The sequence below is a fragment of the Carlito syrichta genome, unplaced genomic scaffold (assembly GCF_000164805.1).
Source record: "Carlito syrichta isolate Samal-C Ts95f unplaced genomic scaffold, Tarsius_syrichta-2.0.1 Scaffold304306, whole genome shotgun sequence".
NCBI lineage: Eukaryota > Metazoa > Chordata > Mammalia > Primates > Tarsiidae > Carlito > Carlito syrichta.
The window spans coordinates 712051-732581 of record NW_007248402.1 but is presented as its reverse complement, the minus strand read 5'-3'; the positions used below and the strand labels follow the sequence as shown (position 1 = coordinate 732581).

The 20531-nt window shown below is 39.0% G+C and overlaps 1 protein-coding gene across 4 annotated transcripts in view; it reads right to left on the bottom strand.

Annotated features, from left to right (window-relative positions):
• Nucleotides 1-20531, bottom strand: part of CDK14 (cyclin dependent kinase 14) — a 503831-nt gene that overhangs the window by 114021 nt on the left and 369279 nt on the right. For all 4 annotated transcript variants that reach the window (XM_021713156.1, XM_008059636.2, XM_021713157.1 and 1 more), the window contains one exon: nt 18883-18931. In XM_021713156.1, the coding sequence (XP_021568831.1) occupies nt 18883-18931 (49 nt within the window). The remainder of the gene's footprint in view (nt 1-18882; nt 18932-20531) is intronic.

Genomic DNA, 20531 nt, shown 5'->3' with positions numbered 1-20531 from the left:
GCACCTATGCTGATATATAAGAGATGTTTTCCTGCCTCTTAAAAAAAGTGTTGTCTTGTATAGTAAAGATATTAATTGGTTAGGATTGGGGAAAAAAATCAACAAAAATAATGCTCCCATTTAAGCCAAGATAAAAGAAAGTTCAGTGAGGTCAGAGGTCATGGATTACTGAAGTTTAGTTCAAAGCAAATAAAGAATCTATTTGCTGGGAACTCTAATTTCTGCTTGTTATCTTATAATATTACATCTGGAATTTGAAAACATATGGTTTAATTATGATGTAAAGAGAAACTGGGCTTCTGTCTAAGGCAAGAATTGGATTTAGACTGCTAAATACTTGGGCATCCTCTATTCAAGCGCAATGCTCTAAGAAACTTGGCATCCCTTTTAATGCCCACTGCTCCTACAAGGAGTCTCCTCTCGCCTTCTCTATCACACAGTGTCTTCCAAACCACACACTGGACCCTGTTGGACTATCTGATCTCCCTCCATTACACAGAAGACATGCCCAACCAGAAAATGGAACCCTTGTTCCAATTACTCCAGGAAGATACACAAAGGAGAAGGAAACATTTGATGGGCATTGAGGATGCGCTAACAATTTTTTCACACCATCTCCCTTTTCTATATGCCCAGCCTGGGAGGTGGTCATCGTTATTCCACCTTGGCAATGAAGGAGGGAGGTTCAGAGAGGAAGAGCCAAGCAGCCCCAGTCACATAGCAAGCAAGAGGCAGAGGCTGTAAGTGCCGCAAATGCTGGTGCCCTCTCCTCTAGATTATCCCATCTACATGCTGTATTTATATCTTGATTTTTTCTCATTATAATAGTAAGATATGACCACCCTAGATCATTTAGAAAATAAAAACTCTAATCCAAAATTAATCAAAGATAATATAATCCAAAGACAATAATTTTTAAAAATCAATTAGAAATATTTACTATTTACTACTGTATGTAAAGATTAGAGCAAATAAATATTTCTAGTTTTTTGTAGTTTTTTATAAACTAGTTTAGTTTAGTTTTTTTGTAGTTTTTTGAGTTGGAGTCTCAGTCTGTCACCCAGATTGGAGTGCAGTGGCCACTCCTGGCCACCGCAGCCTTGATTTCTTGGACTCCGGCGATCCTTTCGCCTCAGCCTTCCAAGTAGCTGGAACTACAGGTGTGCGCTACTACGCCCAGCTGATTTTTGACTTATTGTAGAGATGAGGTCTTGCCAAGTTACCCAGGTGGGTCTCGAACCCATGGGCTCAGGCAATCCACTCACCTCAGCCTCCCAAGGCGCGGGATTACAGGCTGAGCCAAGCCTGGCTACAATATATATTTTTATATGATATAACTTCCTTTCAAAGCCTGGACTTTTACTCAAATCCATACTGAGGTCATATTAGCTTTTCATTTTCCTGCCAGTGAAGAAAAAAATTATAATCTACAAATGTAGGCATTCATAAATATTATATCCCTTTGTGGGTATATATTTTTCTTTCACTTGGGCTGTTTACTTTGATTCTCATTTTGCCACTCAATAATCTCTCAAAAATGTAGCTAGTTTTACCAAATTTCCTCCATATGAAAAAGCATGGTTATAGGCATTTTATATCAAGCTGAAGCCCAGTGATGCAGTCAGCTTTGTGACCATCAAACTGTGAAGTGAAATGATGGAAAAAACAAATTTCCCTTGACTACACAGTCTCCTGATGTAACCTCGATTAAAACAGGAGAAAGCAAGACTTCAAGGATAGGGGAAACACAGCTGGTATCTACTGAATACCCAATGAGGATGGCTGCAGTGAAAGTGAGGTGGAAATTTTTGTATTTTCTTTTCTTTCTTTTTAATTATCTCACACAGTTTCTAAGGGTCAGGAATCTGGGAGCAGCTTAACTAGGCAATTCTGATTCAGGGTCTGACAAGGTTGCAGTCAAATTGATGGCCAGGGCTACAGTCAAGTGAAGTTTGACAGAGTCTCCTGGATATATTCCAAGGTGACTTACTGGCATGGCTGCTGGCAGGAGACCTTCATTCCTTACCAGTTGGGCCTCTCTATAGTGCTGGTCACATAACCCAGTGTCTGGCTTCCCCAAGGCCAGTGATCAGAGAGAGTCAGAGCTCAAGATCGAAGATACAATCTTTTATAACCTTACCTTAGAAGTAATATGCTATCACTTCTGTCATATGCTATTGGTCACCAAGACCAACCCTGGTATGATATGAGAGAGACTACTCAAAGGTGTGAAGATCAGAAGATGGAAGCCACTTTGGAGGCTACTGATGACACTTATATTAACAACTGTAGGCGATATCTGTTTTGTTTTGGTAAATTGTGGTAAAGTATGTATAACCTAAAATCTAAAATTTTAATCTTTTTTATGTGTAGAATTCAGCAACATTAATCACATTCACAATACTGTACAGCTATCACACTATTCCAAAACTGTGCCATCACCCTAAGCAGAAACTCTACACAAGTTAAGCAACATATTTTTGTAATTACGAGAATGTGACAATACTAAAGATAATTTTTGGAAAGTAGGAAAACAATCACCCCCAATTCTATTACCCTATCACAACTCTTTTCATCTTGTATATTACATTTTAGTTATAGTTCATAAATATTTTTATAGTAATACATTAGTATGCATATAATTTTTTAATTCTTTTTTCAGGAAAGCATTTCCTATGCTTTCAGAGTCTTTATAAATACTATCTTAACAGTGTTGTATAATATTCCCTTGAGTTCATAAATCATGATTTGTTAAACCTTTCTGTGGTTCCCTTAATCTTGGCTTAGTTGATACCAAGCCTTTTAAACATTTTAATCTACAACACAATAATGAGGGTCTTTGGATAACTAGGTTTTTACTTGGGTGATTGGTTTCCTTGAGAGAAACACTAAGAGTGAAATAACTAGGTCAAAATAATTCCTCAGGCTTTCTATTGGAAGTAAAGTGAAACCCACACCGTAGCCTACGAGGACACTCACTTGGCCTCTGCCCCTCCACTCTGCAATCTCTCCTCGCACTCTCTCCACACTCACTGTACTCTTACAGCCAAGGAATTTCATTCTTCAGTCAATATTGATTGTGTGCCTACTATGTGACAGGTTGTTGTAGGTGTGAAGGACACAGAACTGAATTAGAAAGTCGCAGTCCCAGCCTTCACACGGCTTGGAGCTTGCCAACATTCCTCCTTTAATCACATTGCCCTGTTTTATTGTCTTCATGTACTTACCATTCTTTGAAGTTACGCTGTTTATTATTTGTTTAATGTCCTCACTACTCTAGAAGGTAAGTTCTGTGAAAGCAGGAACTGTGTCTGTGTATTAAGCACCCAGGACATGTGAATGGTGCTAACTCAAATTTCTTACCATGCGATATCTTTATGGACCCTAACATGTTCCTATATAGCTTTCCATGCTGTTTACCAGTTTACAGGGTCATCGGCAGTACATAAATGGCCCATTTTCTCATAACCTCACTAGTACTGGTGTTTATAAGGGAGGGCGTTTGTGGGTCTAGGAGTGGGTGACAGAAAGCACAGGAAACACCGAGTCTCTCTTTTGATCTCTTAAAACAGTGCATTAAAGGGCTGTTTATCTCGATCACTGAGGCTTTCTTGGCACTGCCTAAATTCCGAGCCCAGGGTAAGCGCCTTACGTGCCCCACTCCAGTCTCAGCCCTGCAATGTACACAAATGGCACACGAGGAATATATTTAGGGATCTACCCTTGAGACTACAAAATAGTTGAAGACAAGAAAACAGAATTTCTAAAATAAGCTTAAATTTTCCTGTCAGGAAAACTATTTGAGAGTTGTTTTCAGTGTTAAATGAGATAAAACAGACAAAACATTTGGCATGCTGTGAGGCACACACATACGTGCCTTGAACAAATGCAGTTGACGATACTTCATACTGCATTGCTGCTACTTCTCTACCATTCCTATACTTGTAAAAAAATTAACCTGACGCTTCTAAATGCAGTAGAAAGAATCCTTTAAGACTGTGATATTCTTTCACAAATCAGAGTAAATCACTGAAAATCCTTTGGTAGGAGACACTTCATTGGAGAATGTACAATTACTGGGGAAAATGGAGTTAGGAGGATTGGGATCATGAGTGAACCTCTACAAAAAAGTTCTCACTAAAATAAAATAGTGATAGATGGCCTTAAGTAAAAATATTCTCATTACTATTTCACACACCTTGAGAAAGAAACATTCTCTTGATAGATATGCCTCAGGATCTGCCTCCAAATTCCAAGAACACTTTGTAAACGTGTTTCGCTGTGTTACACACTGAAGCACAGCCCCCTCTTTGCCAGTCTCCCTCTCAAGTCCACCATGTTTGTCCTTTTTCTACATGTCCAAATGTCTTCCTTATTTTATAACTTATAGCAGTTAGTTCCTGTTTGTCTGACCCATTTAACTCTCATATGTCTTGATTTTCTCCTGCCCACTAGTTACTAGCGTGCTGACCTCAAGTCCAGGTGAGCAAGACAACAGCGAAAAGCATGGCTTCTTTTTGGCCATCTTCATTCCTCCTTACCTCTTCCAACCCTTCTCTGACCCACAAATATCTGAACCAGGGTTCTCAGAGTTTCAGAGTATCAAACTGACATCTACTAGAATTCTGGGTAACTGTGGTGTGTGTTTGGAGAGATATTTCTGCAATGTCTTACATGGTGGGTGTTAAAGCTAACATGAAGATAAGCATTTTTTGTTATGTTTGCTTTGGTTTTATAGTTCAAGGCCTGGAAAATAACCTAATCTACTCTGTGATACATGCAACAAATATGAAAACCCATTGGAGGGGAGGTTTTTAAATATTTAGAAAGAAATTTCATTTATTTCCTTCACATTAACACGTAAATGTAATTTAAGTTGTGACTTTTAGCAACAAATCCGCAGGATGTACTCCAATTCCATGCTAAGAAGAAGAAGTAAGAAGTAGTACCACTGTGTTCTCTTTCTCATTCCAAGCCCTTGCCTTTGACCTTCCATTTCCTCTCTGTCATCAAACAGCCTGGAGTTCTTCTGGAGTTGGCAGATTGGCTGCTGCCAACACAGAAATAGTTGTCATATTATAGAGACTTAAGTCTGGTGATTTATATGCAGATAACTCACATGTTCATTAACAGAAAGTCTACCAAACTTAGAATGGCAGGAAACTGGCTTTGTGCATGGGAGCCCAGTTTTAAAGCCTCTAAAACATTGACAAGACTTCATGATCTCTGTTTTGCACCGTCTTGTCTTGCGATGACAATGCCTGGGCTGTTCCGAGAAGCTGGTTACTTACAGAATAATGTCACTACCAGTCATCCTTGTATTCCTCTCTCATGTGGATGAAGTTGTAGATCTGGGGGTATGGGTGCTCCTAAGTGAATAGGTGGAGGCTGTCTTTTAAGTCCAACATTGGAGTTGTACTTTCCTTTATTCCTGATTTTAACTCCAAATCTGACTCTTTGTATAAAATGATTTATAATGAATGGGTGCTATGCCATATCTACAGCTTAAAGAAACCCCAAATTGCTATGCCTGCTAGGGCTGTTTTATCTTTTTGAGCAGTAATTCCATTTTTACAACTGAAATAAAGACAAACAGAATTTAAAAGCTGCACATTTATTATCATCTGGGGTCCATCTACTTATAATTTCCAGGCATGTATACAGGTAAGGTCATTTTCAAGTGTATCTCTAATATGAGCCAGAAGCTGTGGCATGACACATACCATTAAAAAGTCTACTTGTGTCTTAAAACCAATAGTATCAGCATCATATAGAAAATTGAAGACAGGTATTTGCAGATCATGTGTAAAGATACAGTAATGCTTAAAGAAACAAAAGAGAAGCCGGGCTCGGTGGCTCAGCCTGTAATCCTGCGCCTTTGGGAGGCTGAGGTGAGTGGATTGCCTGAACCAGAGGGTTCGAGACCCGCCAGGGCAGGCAAGACCTCATCTCTACAATAAATAAAAAAATTAGCCAGGCGTGGTAGTGTGCACCTGTAATTCTGGCTACTTGGAAGGCTGAGGCGGAAGGATCACCAGAGCCCAGCAGGTCAAGGCTGCAGTGGCTGGGAGCGGCCACTGCACTCCAGTCTGGGTGACGGAGTGAGACTCTAATTCAAAAAAAAAAAAAAAGGAAACAAAAGAGAAAAAAAAAATCTCATCTGACTGTTTGGGAACTTAATAGAAAATTTTCAAAATATTGAGATCACTTCAAAATGGATAATACAAACACAAGCTTTATTTGTAGTCAATGCAAAATAGCTGTTACACACACCCTGACACGCAGTCAAATTAAGAAACGTGCTAATGTGTGTCAAGCTTGACATTTGCTAAGTTTTTTTTCTCTATATTTAGGAAAATGAGATATAAACAGGTGACTGAGCTTAGTCTGTGAAATGGCCAGGGCCCACAGAATTAGTGCTGTTGAAATGCCATGCTTTGAAGCTCCATTGTGGATACCCAAGAGAGGTATGTTCAATATTAACAAAATCGAAGAATTTGAAAATTGAAAATCTCTCAGATGTTCTGAGAGAAAGTAAGTCCTGGGGCAGAGTCAGAGGATTTGGATTTAAGCCTATAGCTATATGAAAAAGAAATAAGAGAAAGAAAAAAAACAAAAAAAACCTGGGCAGTAGGTTTTTAGCTAAAAAACCTAATCTACCTCACAGTTTATTCTGGTATAATTTGCTTTAAATTGAGTAGAACTTATACTTTATTCTGCACTGTCCAACTTGGCAGTCACTAGCCACATGCGGCTATTTAAATTTAAATTTATATAAATTAAATAAAAACATTAAGTTAAATACATGTACTCAACAGCCACACGTGGCTACTGGCTACCACACTGGAAAGTGAAGACTGAGAACATTTCCATCAAGGCATAAAGATCTGCTGGAGGGTGTGCTGGTCTGTAGTTTCAAAAGATTTAGTGCACTTCTAGAAATTTCTGTTTATTTCTATTTTTTGGTAAAGGAATTGTATAGTTCACACACAGATTTGGCTCTTTCCGTGAAGAGTAGGGATTAGACTGAGAAAATCAATGACTGTGGCAACAGAGAAGAGGTCAAGACCAGGGACTTGCCCCAAAGGAGTGCTGGCTAGCATGGCAAGGAGCCCAGCTTTGAGGTCTAAAGTCCACTATGGAAGGAAGATGTCCCTGTGGAAATGTTTTTCAGTTTCTTGGGAAAAATAAAACACATAGAATTCTTTTGGTTGTTACAACCTAAAAGTAAGGGATGTAAGATCGTAGACTCCTAAGACAGGAAAGTGAAGTTTCACTTGCCTACCAAATAAAATTAGAGCTATAGGTACAATATAACTCAAATTCTAAACTTCAGTTAAGGATGACCAGAGATGAGAGGCATATGAAAAATCCTATTTGTGATCCATCAACTTTATTTTTAAAAAATGATGCTCTTAGTCCCGTGGAACTGGTATAAACCCTAATTAAGCAGGCTCCAATGTAGTTAAACCAGTTCATACAAATATTCATCATCCAAACAGATGCCTAAGATTGCAGACAGGACAAAGTATGGAGCAGCTTTTACTTCTCTACCACATTCTACTCATTCTGCTCAAGAAAAAAATAGCCGTAGCTGCACATCTCACATATTTTACAGAGATAAGCAGCTGTCCCATAGCTTTCTTTCTTCAGAACATGCTGCCCTCCGCAGGCCACAGGGACACACACAGATATGGAGATGCATAGACAGAGTTCATTTCTACCCCAATTCACAGGGTCATCAGCAAAGCTAAGGTGAAGAAGAGGAAGGAAGTTGTGTGTATCTGTGAGTCTGAAAGGCTTTAGGACTGAGATGAGAAGTAACAATCAGATGCCTCGAGCAAAACTTACCTCTTCAGCTGACATAAATATAAGAAATTATAAGTGGTACTACAGTCCTATTGTGACATTTTCCCTAGGAAACTCAAAAAGGATGTCGAAAGATATTGTTCCCTTGTTTTAACTAGGGAGGACAGCTGTGGAAGAAAGAGGAGAGAGGATGGCTGGATTGGTCTGACAACCTTTACTAACATCTCCAAATTATATTGAATTTTGATAGGAAACTCAATATATTAAAGCTCGGCTCAAAATTGGGGGAAAAAATCCAATGCATTTAAAGAAATAAACATGCTTTTATCCCCAAGAGTTTAATCTTTTAAGCCCTGGCTGCAGTGAAGTGGTCAAAATCTGGCCTAAGAAATGAGAACTACCCTTCATCTTTACTTCAAATTGATTCTTTCATAATAGTCATGCCATAAAACACACACACACACACACACACACACACACACACACAGCTGGTATGTTTATTGGTTTAGTCACTAAAGGATTTAGCTGGACAAACATCACAAAGATGATGGCTGGTTTAATTGAATTTATGATCAAATGTTTTCCATTGCAGGAAGAGTGGGAAATCACTTATGGGGAGATTTGAATAATTTAAGGGAAGTTCTCTATTTGGCACTGTGTTTGTATATCCAATCTTGAGGGATTAAATACAGCTGAGGACTGGCAGATAATTCACATACAGATACACAAAGACGTGCCATATAACAATGTAATGAGGGCCAGAATATCGATCCTTTTGCATTAATATTTCTACTCATTCATATTTCACTTATAGTCTGAGTAATATCATCCACACACACACATAAACAATGTGAGACATCCATCGCAAAATAGATTTTTTTCTGAGACCCCAAAAATGTTAAAAATGATTTAAAAATTATCTTTTGGATAAAACAAACAAACAAAATAACTGATTTGGGCGTTGTTAAAGACAATGAAATCTACTGTTAGTCACTCCTATGATGCATGTAACAGCATAACATGGGATCTGTGCCTTAGGGTACAAATGTGGCACAGGGTCCGAAAGAAAAGAGCCAGTAACCTTGGGAATCCACTGCCCGTTTTCCTCAGCTGTGATGACAGATGGAGCAAGGCCATGTTTCCAGTCTTTATTCATTGTGTTTCCAGAGATAATTCATCTACCTTCCTCATTCAAATGTTGTAAACAGCAAGAAAAATGACTTTTAGTCTCACCACTGAAACCACCAGGCCAAGTGGACACCCACCCCTAAATGTTTAGTCACTAGTGGCTCACCCATCAGCTCATGTGCAGAGAACCACATGGGCAAAAGTCAAGACACCTGGACTGGGTAACAGGGACTTGTCTATGGGTTTCTTTCCATCCAGTTAGGAATACTGTCTAATAGATATGTTTCCAAGACTTAGGATAAATCACAGCTTTACATTAATTATGTACAATGACATTTGTTAACACATCACTCTCAGGAAGAAACCACTGGAGAAGGGGGAATGTCATTTCTACAAAATAAGCATTAAAAAAAAAAGACTCGGTGAACAAGCAGTTCATCATATGCTCCTAAACAGATAGAAAGATTATTCCAAAATATGTCTGAGAACTCTGTGTAGGAGTAGTATCCATGTTCAAGGACAATTGCTTATTTGGAACCTAATAAAACACTCTGACTGGCAGGGAGTGCTGAGAAACAGAAAGGAAGTAAGTTAATGTCTGCGGAAGGACTGTGCCTGACATAGTGCGTTTACTTCATCCAAAGATTGACCAATAGTCCTGCCATGAGGTTCTAAAAACTGAGGTTCAAAAAGGCTAGTGAGTTTCCTCAGTAGTCTATGGCTCAGTGGCAGATCTGGGTTCAAACCTGGTCCCTATGATACCAAAGATGATGCTGGTCTCAGGTGTTTTCCTGCCAGTTATGCCAGTAATTAGCAGGTGAGCAGGTGAGCCTCCCACATGAGTACTCTATCCTCACACTGAGTGCAAGGAGCCCTGATTATATGCAGAGTATCCCCAAATGATGAGGGGGTCTATTGTCTTATGATGACCAACTAGAGGGTGGGATAGGTGACAGTGGATACAAGGATGACAATGTTGATAAAATTATCTCTTTTGGTTGGGTGTGGTGGCTCACACCTGTTACCTCAGCACTCTCGGGGGGCAAGAGGACTGCCTGAGTCCAGAGACCTTGTCTCTACAATAAATCAAAAAATTAGCTGGGCGTGGTGGTATGCACCTGTCGTTCCAGCTACTTGGAAAGCGGAGGCAGAAGGGTCACCTGAGTTCAGCAGGTAGAGGCTGTGATGGCTGTGAAGATGCCATCACACTCCAGACTGGGCAACAGAGTGAGACTCCTGCTCAAAAAAACAAAACAAAACAAAATCTCTTTCTCCAGGTACTTCTTATCTTCCTATGTTCACTGTCATTTTGAGGCTGAAAATTCACTAAATTTGTGAATATCTTCTTAACCAAAAGAAAAAAATATAATTAAGTTTTGAAGAAAGCGATCATCTACCGGTCCCCCCTCCCCTAAATAAAGAGAGATAGATTACTGCATTTCTATGTATGCTTTACTTTCTGGAATGTGGCAGTTTTCAATGTCCTGAAACTTAAGAAATAATGTAGATACCCACAGGGGCCCAGTGAGGAAGACTTGGTTCTGGTTTCGGAGGCTTATTTAGAAAATGGAGCCCCTCTCAAGAGCATCTCAGATGTGATGAACAGGAGGCTGAGCCTTTATGATATTTTCTGAGTAGAGTTAGGGGAGATCAAGGAGATCAGGAACAACAGCAGAGAGGTGAATTCTTAAGGGAGTTCAAAAAGGGTAGAGAGCTGTGTGTCTAACCCCTAACAGTTCCCAACAGAAAAGAGAGAGACAGAGAACACAAGAAGGAGAAAGGAATAGAGACGCTTGCAACAGGCAGTGCCCCTCAGGAGGGAACAGCGTGGCTTCTGGAGGGGAGGAGGCAGAGAAGGAATGTCTGCTTGATGTTCTTTGATATTTCCACTATTCCCCCTGCAGATTTATTATGCTTATTGGGTACTCCAGAGCTATTATCTTCTCAGAGTGTTGACAAATAAAAGAGAGGGGCAAAAAGCAAAAATATAAAGCAAGATCTCTGGTGCAAGATGCAATGATGCTTTAGCTTAGAGTTTCCAAACATCAGACATCCCATTTGTATTACACTGATGAACATTTAAAATGAATGAATATTTCACACACTGATCTACAACTGTGCAGCCCTAATATGGTAGCCACTAACCACAAGTGGCTTTTTACACTTAGATTAATTGCACTTAGATAAAATTAAAAATTCATTTCCTAAATCACATCAGTCATATTTCAAGTATGCAAAAGCCACAGGGGTCTAATGGCTACTGTGTTGGGCAGTGCCAATACAGATGCATCAGGTCAAATGTTCAGTTATTTCAGAGGCCACCAGCCTTCCTGAGCATAATCTCTTTTTTTCTCTGTGATAGGGATAAAAGTGACTTCTTCCTTATACATGGTTTTGAGGATACCTATTGTGAGTTAGGCATTATAGAGTCAGAGGCCTATGCCTGTTACCTGATGGGTCAGACAGCAGGCAAAATCCACTGTTTGGGTTTGCTCTCCTCTGCTCTGCTTCACGCCATAACTCATGCCTGAATAGAAAACCCTAGTTATCATCTGCCGTAAGCAGAATGACCTCCAAAGATGTCTACTTGCTAATCCCTAAAGCCGGTGAAAACGAGAGGGAACCTTCAAAAAATCGGAATTTATTCATAAAAATTTGTGTTTACTCTTACATGTTTAAACTTCGGTCACCTCCAAAGTGTGATGCAATACACCTATCGAGATGCTTTTTTGCACTGCTCAAAACAGTTTTTGAACTTGTCAGTTTTGATGCCTTTTAGTGCTTCTGCCGTGTTTGTTTCACCTCTTCCGCATCGGCAAAACATTTCCCTTTGAGGACATTTTTCATCTAGGGAAACAAATAAAAGTCGCTGGGGCGAGATCCATTGAATAGGGAGGGTGGGGCACGGGTGCTATTTTTGGTCAAAAACTGTTGAATACTCAGTGCGATGTGGGCATGTACGCTTGTAAATCACCCATCATGAAACAGGCAAACATGCCCAAAGAATCTCTAAAAACAAAATTAACTGAAGCGAAACACAGCTTCTCACAATGCTAGTTAGTACACTGATGCTGATGGGTTCCTAGGACACTAACTTAGCAGGCGAAGCCTGTACTACAAGGAGTCCACCCTCCAAAAGATAATTCTGGGAGTTTTTGGGGGGAGGGAATCCCCCTTGTATGTTATTTTGCATGGCAGAAAGGACTCTGCAGATATAACTTAGGTCACATGCCTTAACACAGAGAGATTAACCTGGATTAACCAGGTGGGCCAATCTTGTTACGAGAACTTTTAAAAGCAGAAAACTTTTTCCCACTGGAGGCTGAAGAGATGGAGCAGAAGAGGAAGTCACAGAGCCTGGCAGGTGGTTTGAAGAAGATGGCTATGTGATAAGGCATTCAGGAGGCCTTAGGAGCTGGGAGGCTCCTGGCTGACACCCAGTCAGGCAATGAGGCCTCAGTTCAGCCCCCACAGGGAAGTGAGTTCTGCCTGGGACCAAAGTGAACTTGTCAATTTTGATGGCTTTTGGTGCTTCTGCCATTTTTGTTACACCTCTTCCATGTCAGCAAAACATGGAAGCCTCCAAATAAGAGCACAGCTGCTCCACACCGTGATTTTGACCTTGCGAGACCCAGAGAAAAGAAAGTCGCCAAGGCCATCTAACCTCCATCTGAGAGAACTCTGAGGGAACACATTTGTGGTGTTTTAGGTCAATACATCTGTAGCAATTTGCTATGACCGTCACAGAACACAAATGCCCGACTTTAGGAAGCAGCAGAACTTCTAGCGTTGACACTTCTAGAATCTGTTTTGGAGAACAGATCAAGAAAGCTTAATTCTAGCCACCTCCTTTCAGGCCATTCGGGAAACAAGCAGTCCACTGACTCTGGAGGCTTTGTGCCACTTCAGAAGTGGGGCTGGGTTTTATTCCTCAATGAGCTGGATGGCAGAAGGGAGGTGTCAGCTACACATGAGCACGTACTTCTGGATGAGGAGCTCAACACATAATCTGAAGGACGAGAAACAATGGCTGCTGCCAACTCCCAAGCCTGGCACATCCTGCCAATTAGCAAGAGAGAAGATGGATATTTTCCGTCTATCAGAAGGGGAACAAAAACTCACACCCAACAGATAACTAACAGCACGTGGCCAGCCCTCAGCTGTCACTGGGGTTATTAATGACACTGAATTATTGGCTACAAAAAAAGAAAGACATGGGCAAGAGATCTGGCAATGACATGAAACGACAAGCAGCAGCCTCCCTGGGGCCGGGGGAGCAGTGTGGGAGAGGCCATGAGTCTCCCGGAGGGTGTTTGTGGGTGGCTGGTAGGCCTGTCTGCTCTGGTACTTTGACAGTCCTCACAGAGCATGACTCAGCAGCAGACAGCAGAAGCCCGAGCTGGTGGTGTGGGCGGTCAGCCTGCTGCAAACACCATTTGCCCCAGGATAGAGAAAGTCAGGTTCCCACTCTGTCCCTGCTCTCTTGCTGAATAAAATCCAGACTGGAAATGATATCAGTTCCCAGAAGGGATCTCTCCACCCACAGTTGCAGCAAGAACAAAATACAATCAAAATATCAATAAGCCCCTATGAATATCAGGGTTTTAAAATTGATAATATTCCTTCCACGAGATTCACTGGAGAATATACATTTCAAGATATAATTTTCAACTGCATTGATCATTTGACCTTATGAGTGTATTTTTTATTTTAGTCTATAAAATGAAGATGATAGTATCTGTCCTGGCTACCTCAAAAGACTATGGTAAGGACACAGGCGATGAGACAATATATATGAAAGCAAATTCTATATTGCAAAAGGCTATCCAACTGTCAGTCACCACCACGATCTCCAACACAGCTATGACAATGGAAAAAGTGTACATCAGGCCTCTGACAAGGTATGTTTCCTCAGCTTTCATATTTATGTTGTTGTCAGCATACCTAGAGATCAGGACTAGGCCTCTGGCATTTACCAACTTCTCTCAGCTTCCTCTTCATCCTCCAGGCACCTGCTCCCAACCTATGCTTTTGGACAGACTTTTCTTCTGTCTTTTCTAAGCGTCTCCAGGATTCCCACCAGGGCCTGCAAAGCATCCATTTTTAGGCCTTACTCTTTTCCCTCTCAAGAATCCAATCTGCAGTTTCCTAGAAGAACTGCTCTGTCAGTTGGCAAGGGATTCAGTGGGTCTCGATAAACATCACATCCATGTGATGCTTCCAGTAACTGTACTAGAGATTTATGCTTATGAAAAGGAATGTCGCCAGAAGTTGCTCTGAACTGCAACTCTGAGCAAGCAGATGAGCTTTCTGGAGCTTTCAGTCTCATGTTTGGGCATCCAAGGTCAGGACAAGAGATCTGCTTGGATCGAATTGCCCACATGCTGAAAATTGTGTATTCTCAAGTGTGTAACATGTGGTGAAGAACCATACCCTACGTAGCCATCTAATGCTGAACTCAGAGCCACAGACCCAGGCAGTCGACAACTGCAGCCCACCCTTGTAGTTAAGAGACAGGATTCTAAAAATGTCTGCTTTAGAGATCATCACCCCAATAAACCCACTCCCTCAAAAAGTGAATTGATGATGTGCAGAATAGAATAATCTCTTTGAAAATAATATGAGAAGAAGCCTCCAGGCACTAAATAAATTACATCTGTTGCTCTGAAGTAAATAGAATTATAACAAAAATGATCAACAATGAAAAGAATGTGTAAGTGGAGAAGAGGATTTAAAGATCTCACTCAACTCAACTGCTCCTCCTAGTGCAATAACAGTGTTCTTACCTTTGCTCATGTTGCTGTACTGGCACAGAAATGCAAAGCTCTAACTTATTTTGCAACACGTTATTATGATAGGACATTTCAGATCAACTTAGGACAACAGGAGAGTAGAAAACAGGGTCCTTCCTTTTCTTGAGAAGATGCTCACTTAAATCTTAAAGAACACACAGGTTATGATGGCCATAAAAATACAACAGGGCATTTCCAACATAAATACACAGTACGAATGTCATGTTATTCCTCTAAATGTTATTCTTAACACACTGTGTTTTGTGCACATATAACACAACTATCCAGCAAGTCATCTTTGAAATATGTTTTGGAAGTTAAACACTGAATCAGATAAAATATCCAAGGAGAGTTCAGGAACACAGAGTTAACACAAAACCTTGCAAATCAGGGTTTCTGACCCTGCTGGTACATTCAGATATATCAGGTAGATGGTTTTTTTTTTTTTAATTTTTTCTCTCTATTTGTACATTTCCAGAAAGGTAGCTGCATTACAATATCTGTATTTACTACACATGTAAAAACATCAGTTTTTGCAAGTTCCTAGGAGAAATCCAGCAGCACTGAACAGAAGGACTGTAAGCAGAACTCAAGCAGATGGGGAAGCAGGAGAAGGTTAACCTGTACCTACGCAAGTCTATGAACCTGCTTCACTTTCCAAGCCACAAGCTGTGTTTTCCAGATCTGTCTTCTGTGACTTAGTGGTTTATCTTTAGTTCTCTTTTTGATACTTTCAAACCTCCCAAATTGTTCAGCTGTTAAAAAGTTCCAAAACAAGCAAATGTGTTCCTGGAATCTTACCCTCAACTTTGCTGCATATATTAAGTCTCCTTCTCCAGCCAAAATAATAAAAGATCTTTTAAGTGGCTGAAATTCTTGGTTGATTGCACATACATGCCAGTGCCAGACAACTATAAATAAAGAGATTTGAAAGAGAAATAGGGAGAGTCTTTATAACTCCCATGAAATAAAATGGAATGTTTTGAAGTCAGTCAGAAAACAGTACATGTTTTTATAAAAGTAAGATTTGTCTTCCTGTAATCCCAATTCTCCTTTATGTAGGAAGAGTCCACGTGGATCATGCACTTCCAGTATGAGGAAATCAGGGAACTTCCTTTTCTTTATTAATTTATATTTCTCATTCTCAACCCTATAATTATGATTTCTTCTTTACATTATCCTTCTTAGTTTAGATATCTGCTGAATCTTTTAATATTTTTCCCATATCACTGCTTTGCTTTCCCAGAACCCAAAAAATTTTTCAAAGGCTAAAACTATGCCCATGGTTACTGATTTAAAGTCAGTAGAGAATTGCATGGGTGTTACCTAGGACAGACTTGGCCCCAAAATAAACCGGGTCACTTGTGAGAGCTTCTCAAATAACTTAAGGATTCATATCTTAAGACATGACTCTCTTAGGCAAATTAACATGTCTACTAGCTTCAATAGCTGGGTTAATACATATTTTTAAAAACATTCTTACTTAATTTTGAACAGTGACTTACTTTTTTATATTAACTGACACAACTTATACTAATCCATTTAAATTGAATTCAAATTACTTCTTGCCAATTAGTTCAATTTATTTTAAACCTATTATCACTGTTCAAGAAAATTTACCAGTTGTTTCAGTTTGGTAACTGTGCTGCAGACCAGCAAAGTCAGCAGCAATGGAGAGAACCAGCACCTGTTTCACAGTCTTTTAACGAAGTTCTTTCAAATCCAGACCTTATTCCTGAAGGGAGTGATGTTGGAATGTTGGTGATCATTACAAGGCACATGTGGAAGAAAAATCAGCTATATAATTAATGTCTCTGAATCTTCGTTCTCTAAATTGTGTTGGGTTTGAATTGGCTAGAAGTTACAGTTTGGCTCTAAAAATTCAGCATCAACACTGGAATACCAGAAAGTAATAACTTTATTACTCAATGTTTCTTAAATAAACCCTCAAGGCAAGAAAAATAAGACTTAAGGGGACTTAAAAAACAGCATGGTTCTAAACAAGCCATGTTCACAATTTTAAAATCTTACCTCAAGCTCAGCTCAGCTTTTAATATTTTCCATAAAATATTTAAAATGTAATCTAAGACTAGGACTCAGTTTATTAAATGCCTTTAAATTAATTCTAATTATAAATTCTATAATTCTAATTATCGATTCCTCACAAATGCTGCTATGCTAATTATGATTTGTCAGATTTTCCTGTTACTTCGAATGCAGGGTTAGAGTCTAATTCAACTGCTTTATCAAGAATTGTTTCATAAAATGGTTATCTGGCTGGATGGAGCGATGTCTTATTCCCATGCGAGAGGAATGTGTTTGATCATTTAATTAAGGTAGGAAATGTTTGCCGCATATCTTACCAGGTGTATAAAAGCAACTAATTAAAGTATGTTGGACCAGGGCAACTAAGTAAAGTATGTTGGGTCAGGGGTCAAGAAAGGGGCAGGTGGGAGGTGAGGAGATTGCACAGATGCTCTTGGTGGGGGGGGCCCTCCTGGAGCAGTCTGGTGTGGAAAACCCACTCTGATGCCAAGACCTGTGTCAGACAGAAACGAGTGTATCAGTGTGTTCTACTGAGTACAAACTGAATTAAAATAAAGGGTCAAATCCTCCAAATAAACTACTGAAGAATCTAATGTATTTACTCCATGAGTTCATAATAAGCTGTCCACTGTATCCACTGAGAGCAGTTACTAACAGCATTTTTAATATGAAAAAGGTTTTTCTTATTTTATTTTCATAACTGATGTTATCCAAAAGTAAACATCGTAACAGTAAAAAGTGAGACTGCATGACCATGTCTGCAAAAGCAAAGGCAGCAAAAAACAAAATTGATAACTGGGGCCTTATCACGTTAAAAAGCTTCTATACAGAAAAAGAAACCATCAACAGAGTAAAGATACCTGCACTCATATGTTTATCACAGCACTCCTCACGATGGCAAAACATGGAACCAACCCAGGTGGCCATCAACAGTGAAGTGGATAAAGAAAATGTGGTACACATACACCTTCCAAGAGTACTACGCAACCATAAAAAAGCATGAAATCATGTCATTGCAACAACATGAATGCAGCTGGAGTTCATCATTCAGAAACAGAAAGCTGAATAAATACCACATGTTCTCACTCATAAGTGGGAGTTAAACATACATACGGGCGCAAGGACTGGAACAGCAGACACTGGGGACAACTAGAGGGAGGAGGCAGGGTGGGGAGGGGAGGAGAAGGATTGAAAAACCACTTATTGGGTACGATGCTCACCACCAGAGGGCGGGTTCATCAGCCCAAACCTTGCCATCATGCTATATACCTATGTAACAAATCTTCACAAGTACCCCTTGAATCTAAAATAAAATAAAATATTTGAAAAATGAGACTGCAACATTAAGTTCCTGATAGACAAAATTTCGTTATAACAAATTACAGTTGACTTAATCACAGCAGTTCCAGTTATCTTTCCCCCAGTACAATGCTTGAAGTGTGATGCCCACAACCAAACAGGAGTGACTCAATCATTTGGTTTCCTACTTCCAATGATTGGCTTTCAGAGAAAAGACTCCTGAATAACTTACAAAAACCAGATCTTTAGATTTTGTGAAATTTCAAAACCAAGAAATAAAACTAATTCCACAAGTTCAGATGAGAAAACGGAAATGAAATCAGTGGTATGAAATCAAATGAAATCACTTGATTTATCAAGTGATAAATACACTTAGCATCACAGTAAGGCTTAGGGGGAAAATATGTGAAGAAAAGAATCTGAAAGATCAAATTCATCCAGCACAAACGTTTTCACTAACATCATTTAGATTAGAAAGCAAGTCATATACTATATTCTACAAATGTCATTTTGCGGATACAAAAATATTTCTTCGAATCTGGTTGCAAGAAGAGTGACCATAAGGACTGTGGGACGTACAGTTCTGAAGCAATGCCACATTGCTCTAGGAACCTAAAACTCAAGCAGTGTGGACTCAGGTTGAACATGTTAGCTGGCACACAGGTCTAACAACAGTTTAATGGTTAAATGAATGGATAATAAGACAGTAGGATGAATGAATGAATGAAAAATGTCATGATAAACTTATCAGGAGAATTATTAATAGTAAAAGAGACAGAGAATGAGCATAATCTGTATAAAGACTTACTTATTCCATGCTTGTCTAAGGTTTTTAGAGCTGTACAGGGTAAAGCGTTCTGAAATAAAAAAGAAAAATGATAAACAATCTTTCTATCAAATGTTTATATATTGCAAGTATGTTGAGGAAAGCTCAACTTTTAAAAAAGACAGTGTTCTATTCGGTCACAGGCTTGCCATAATAAGGTCCTCATCTTTATACTGGACAGTTATAAAGTGTAAAACATCAGATCATAACATTTTAAACAATGAAGCATTGCTTTCTTTTGTCTAGGATAATTTATTTCATAATCTGGTTACCTGGTAATTATTTCTCAGAATAACTAAGTTTTAATTGAGTTGAATAAAGAAATGCAAATTCCAAACCTCCAAACTGTAGATTTACAGATTTATAAAAGAACATCGAAACATTTAGGTGGGACTTGTTTTTGGTTCTATGATGGTATCGCTGACCAAGTACAGTAATGTTGGGTCTCCTTTCTTATACTGTATGGCATTTATAAAAACTCATCAAAATATCAGTGTCCTAAGTGTATACTTGCATTTATAATTGAATGATCTTTATAGATTTTTTTAAATTAAAAGGGAACATGAGTGTTTTACCAAGAAAAACAATAACATGATAAAAAAATAGACATTAAAAGCTCTCCTGCTGCTTATTGTTTACTCTTCATGACACAGCAACTGTTAATGATTTAACAGGTCTCTTTTCACATTTTTATGTTCATAAAACACACTCATCCATATATAAAAATACATGCTACTTTATTTTCTAATGCATTGTACATTACCCTGAAGCTTTTTTTTGACATGTAACAATATTTAGTGAACTGTCCTTCGAATAAAGAAAATATATGCAACAATTGTTTTAAAACTGTAACATTCCAGAGAATAGGAATGTCATAATTTATTTGACTATTCTCCCACCGATGAGCCTTCAGGTAGCTTCTAGTTCCTTTTCCTTTAAAAACAACACTTCACTAAACATCCTTGTACACCTCTCTCTATATAGATGCTTCCATTTCCTCCCCAGTACAGGACTGCTTGGCAAATGGGAGGCACACTTTACATTTTCATAAACGCCAACAGATTACTTTTTATTTCCCCCCCAGCAATAAACATGAATGTCTCTTTCTCCAGATGTCTCTCAGAACTGGTAGTTGTCAGCGTTTTACATCTCTGTCAAATCTGTATTCGATAAACCACACCTGGGCTTCTTTTGATATGTTCTTTGGCCATATGCACTTGCTTTTCATAGCTGGTGTCAACATTAATATTGTGTTGTTGGTCCTTTATTGATCTGTAGATGCTTTCTGTACATGATCAACTTGTCTCATGTATATATGTATGTGTGTATATATATATATGGAATTTATGCGCATTTCACTTTTATTTATACAAATCTTCCATATAGAAATTTTAATTTGCTTTTAGTAAAATACTATTCTTTTTCTTTGGTTCTCATGTCTTGCTTAATGAGAAAGACCCTGACCTTGAGTTTATGCAAACGAGTGCATGTTTTTCCTTTTATCTTTATTACTTTTTTTTATCTTTTGGCATTAATATCTGGAATTTATTTTTAAAATATGGTGTGACATAGAGTTCTCATTTTTTTTTTTTTTTTTTGGTCCAAGAAGGACATATAATTATGCCAGGACT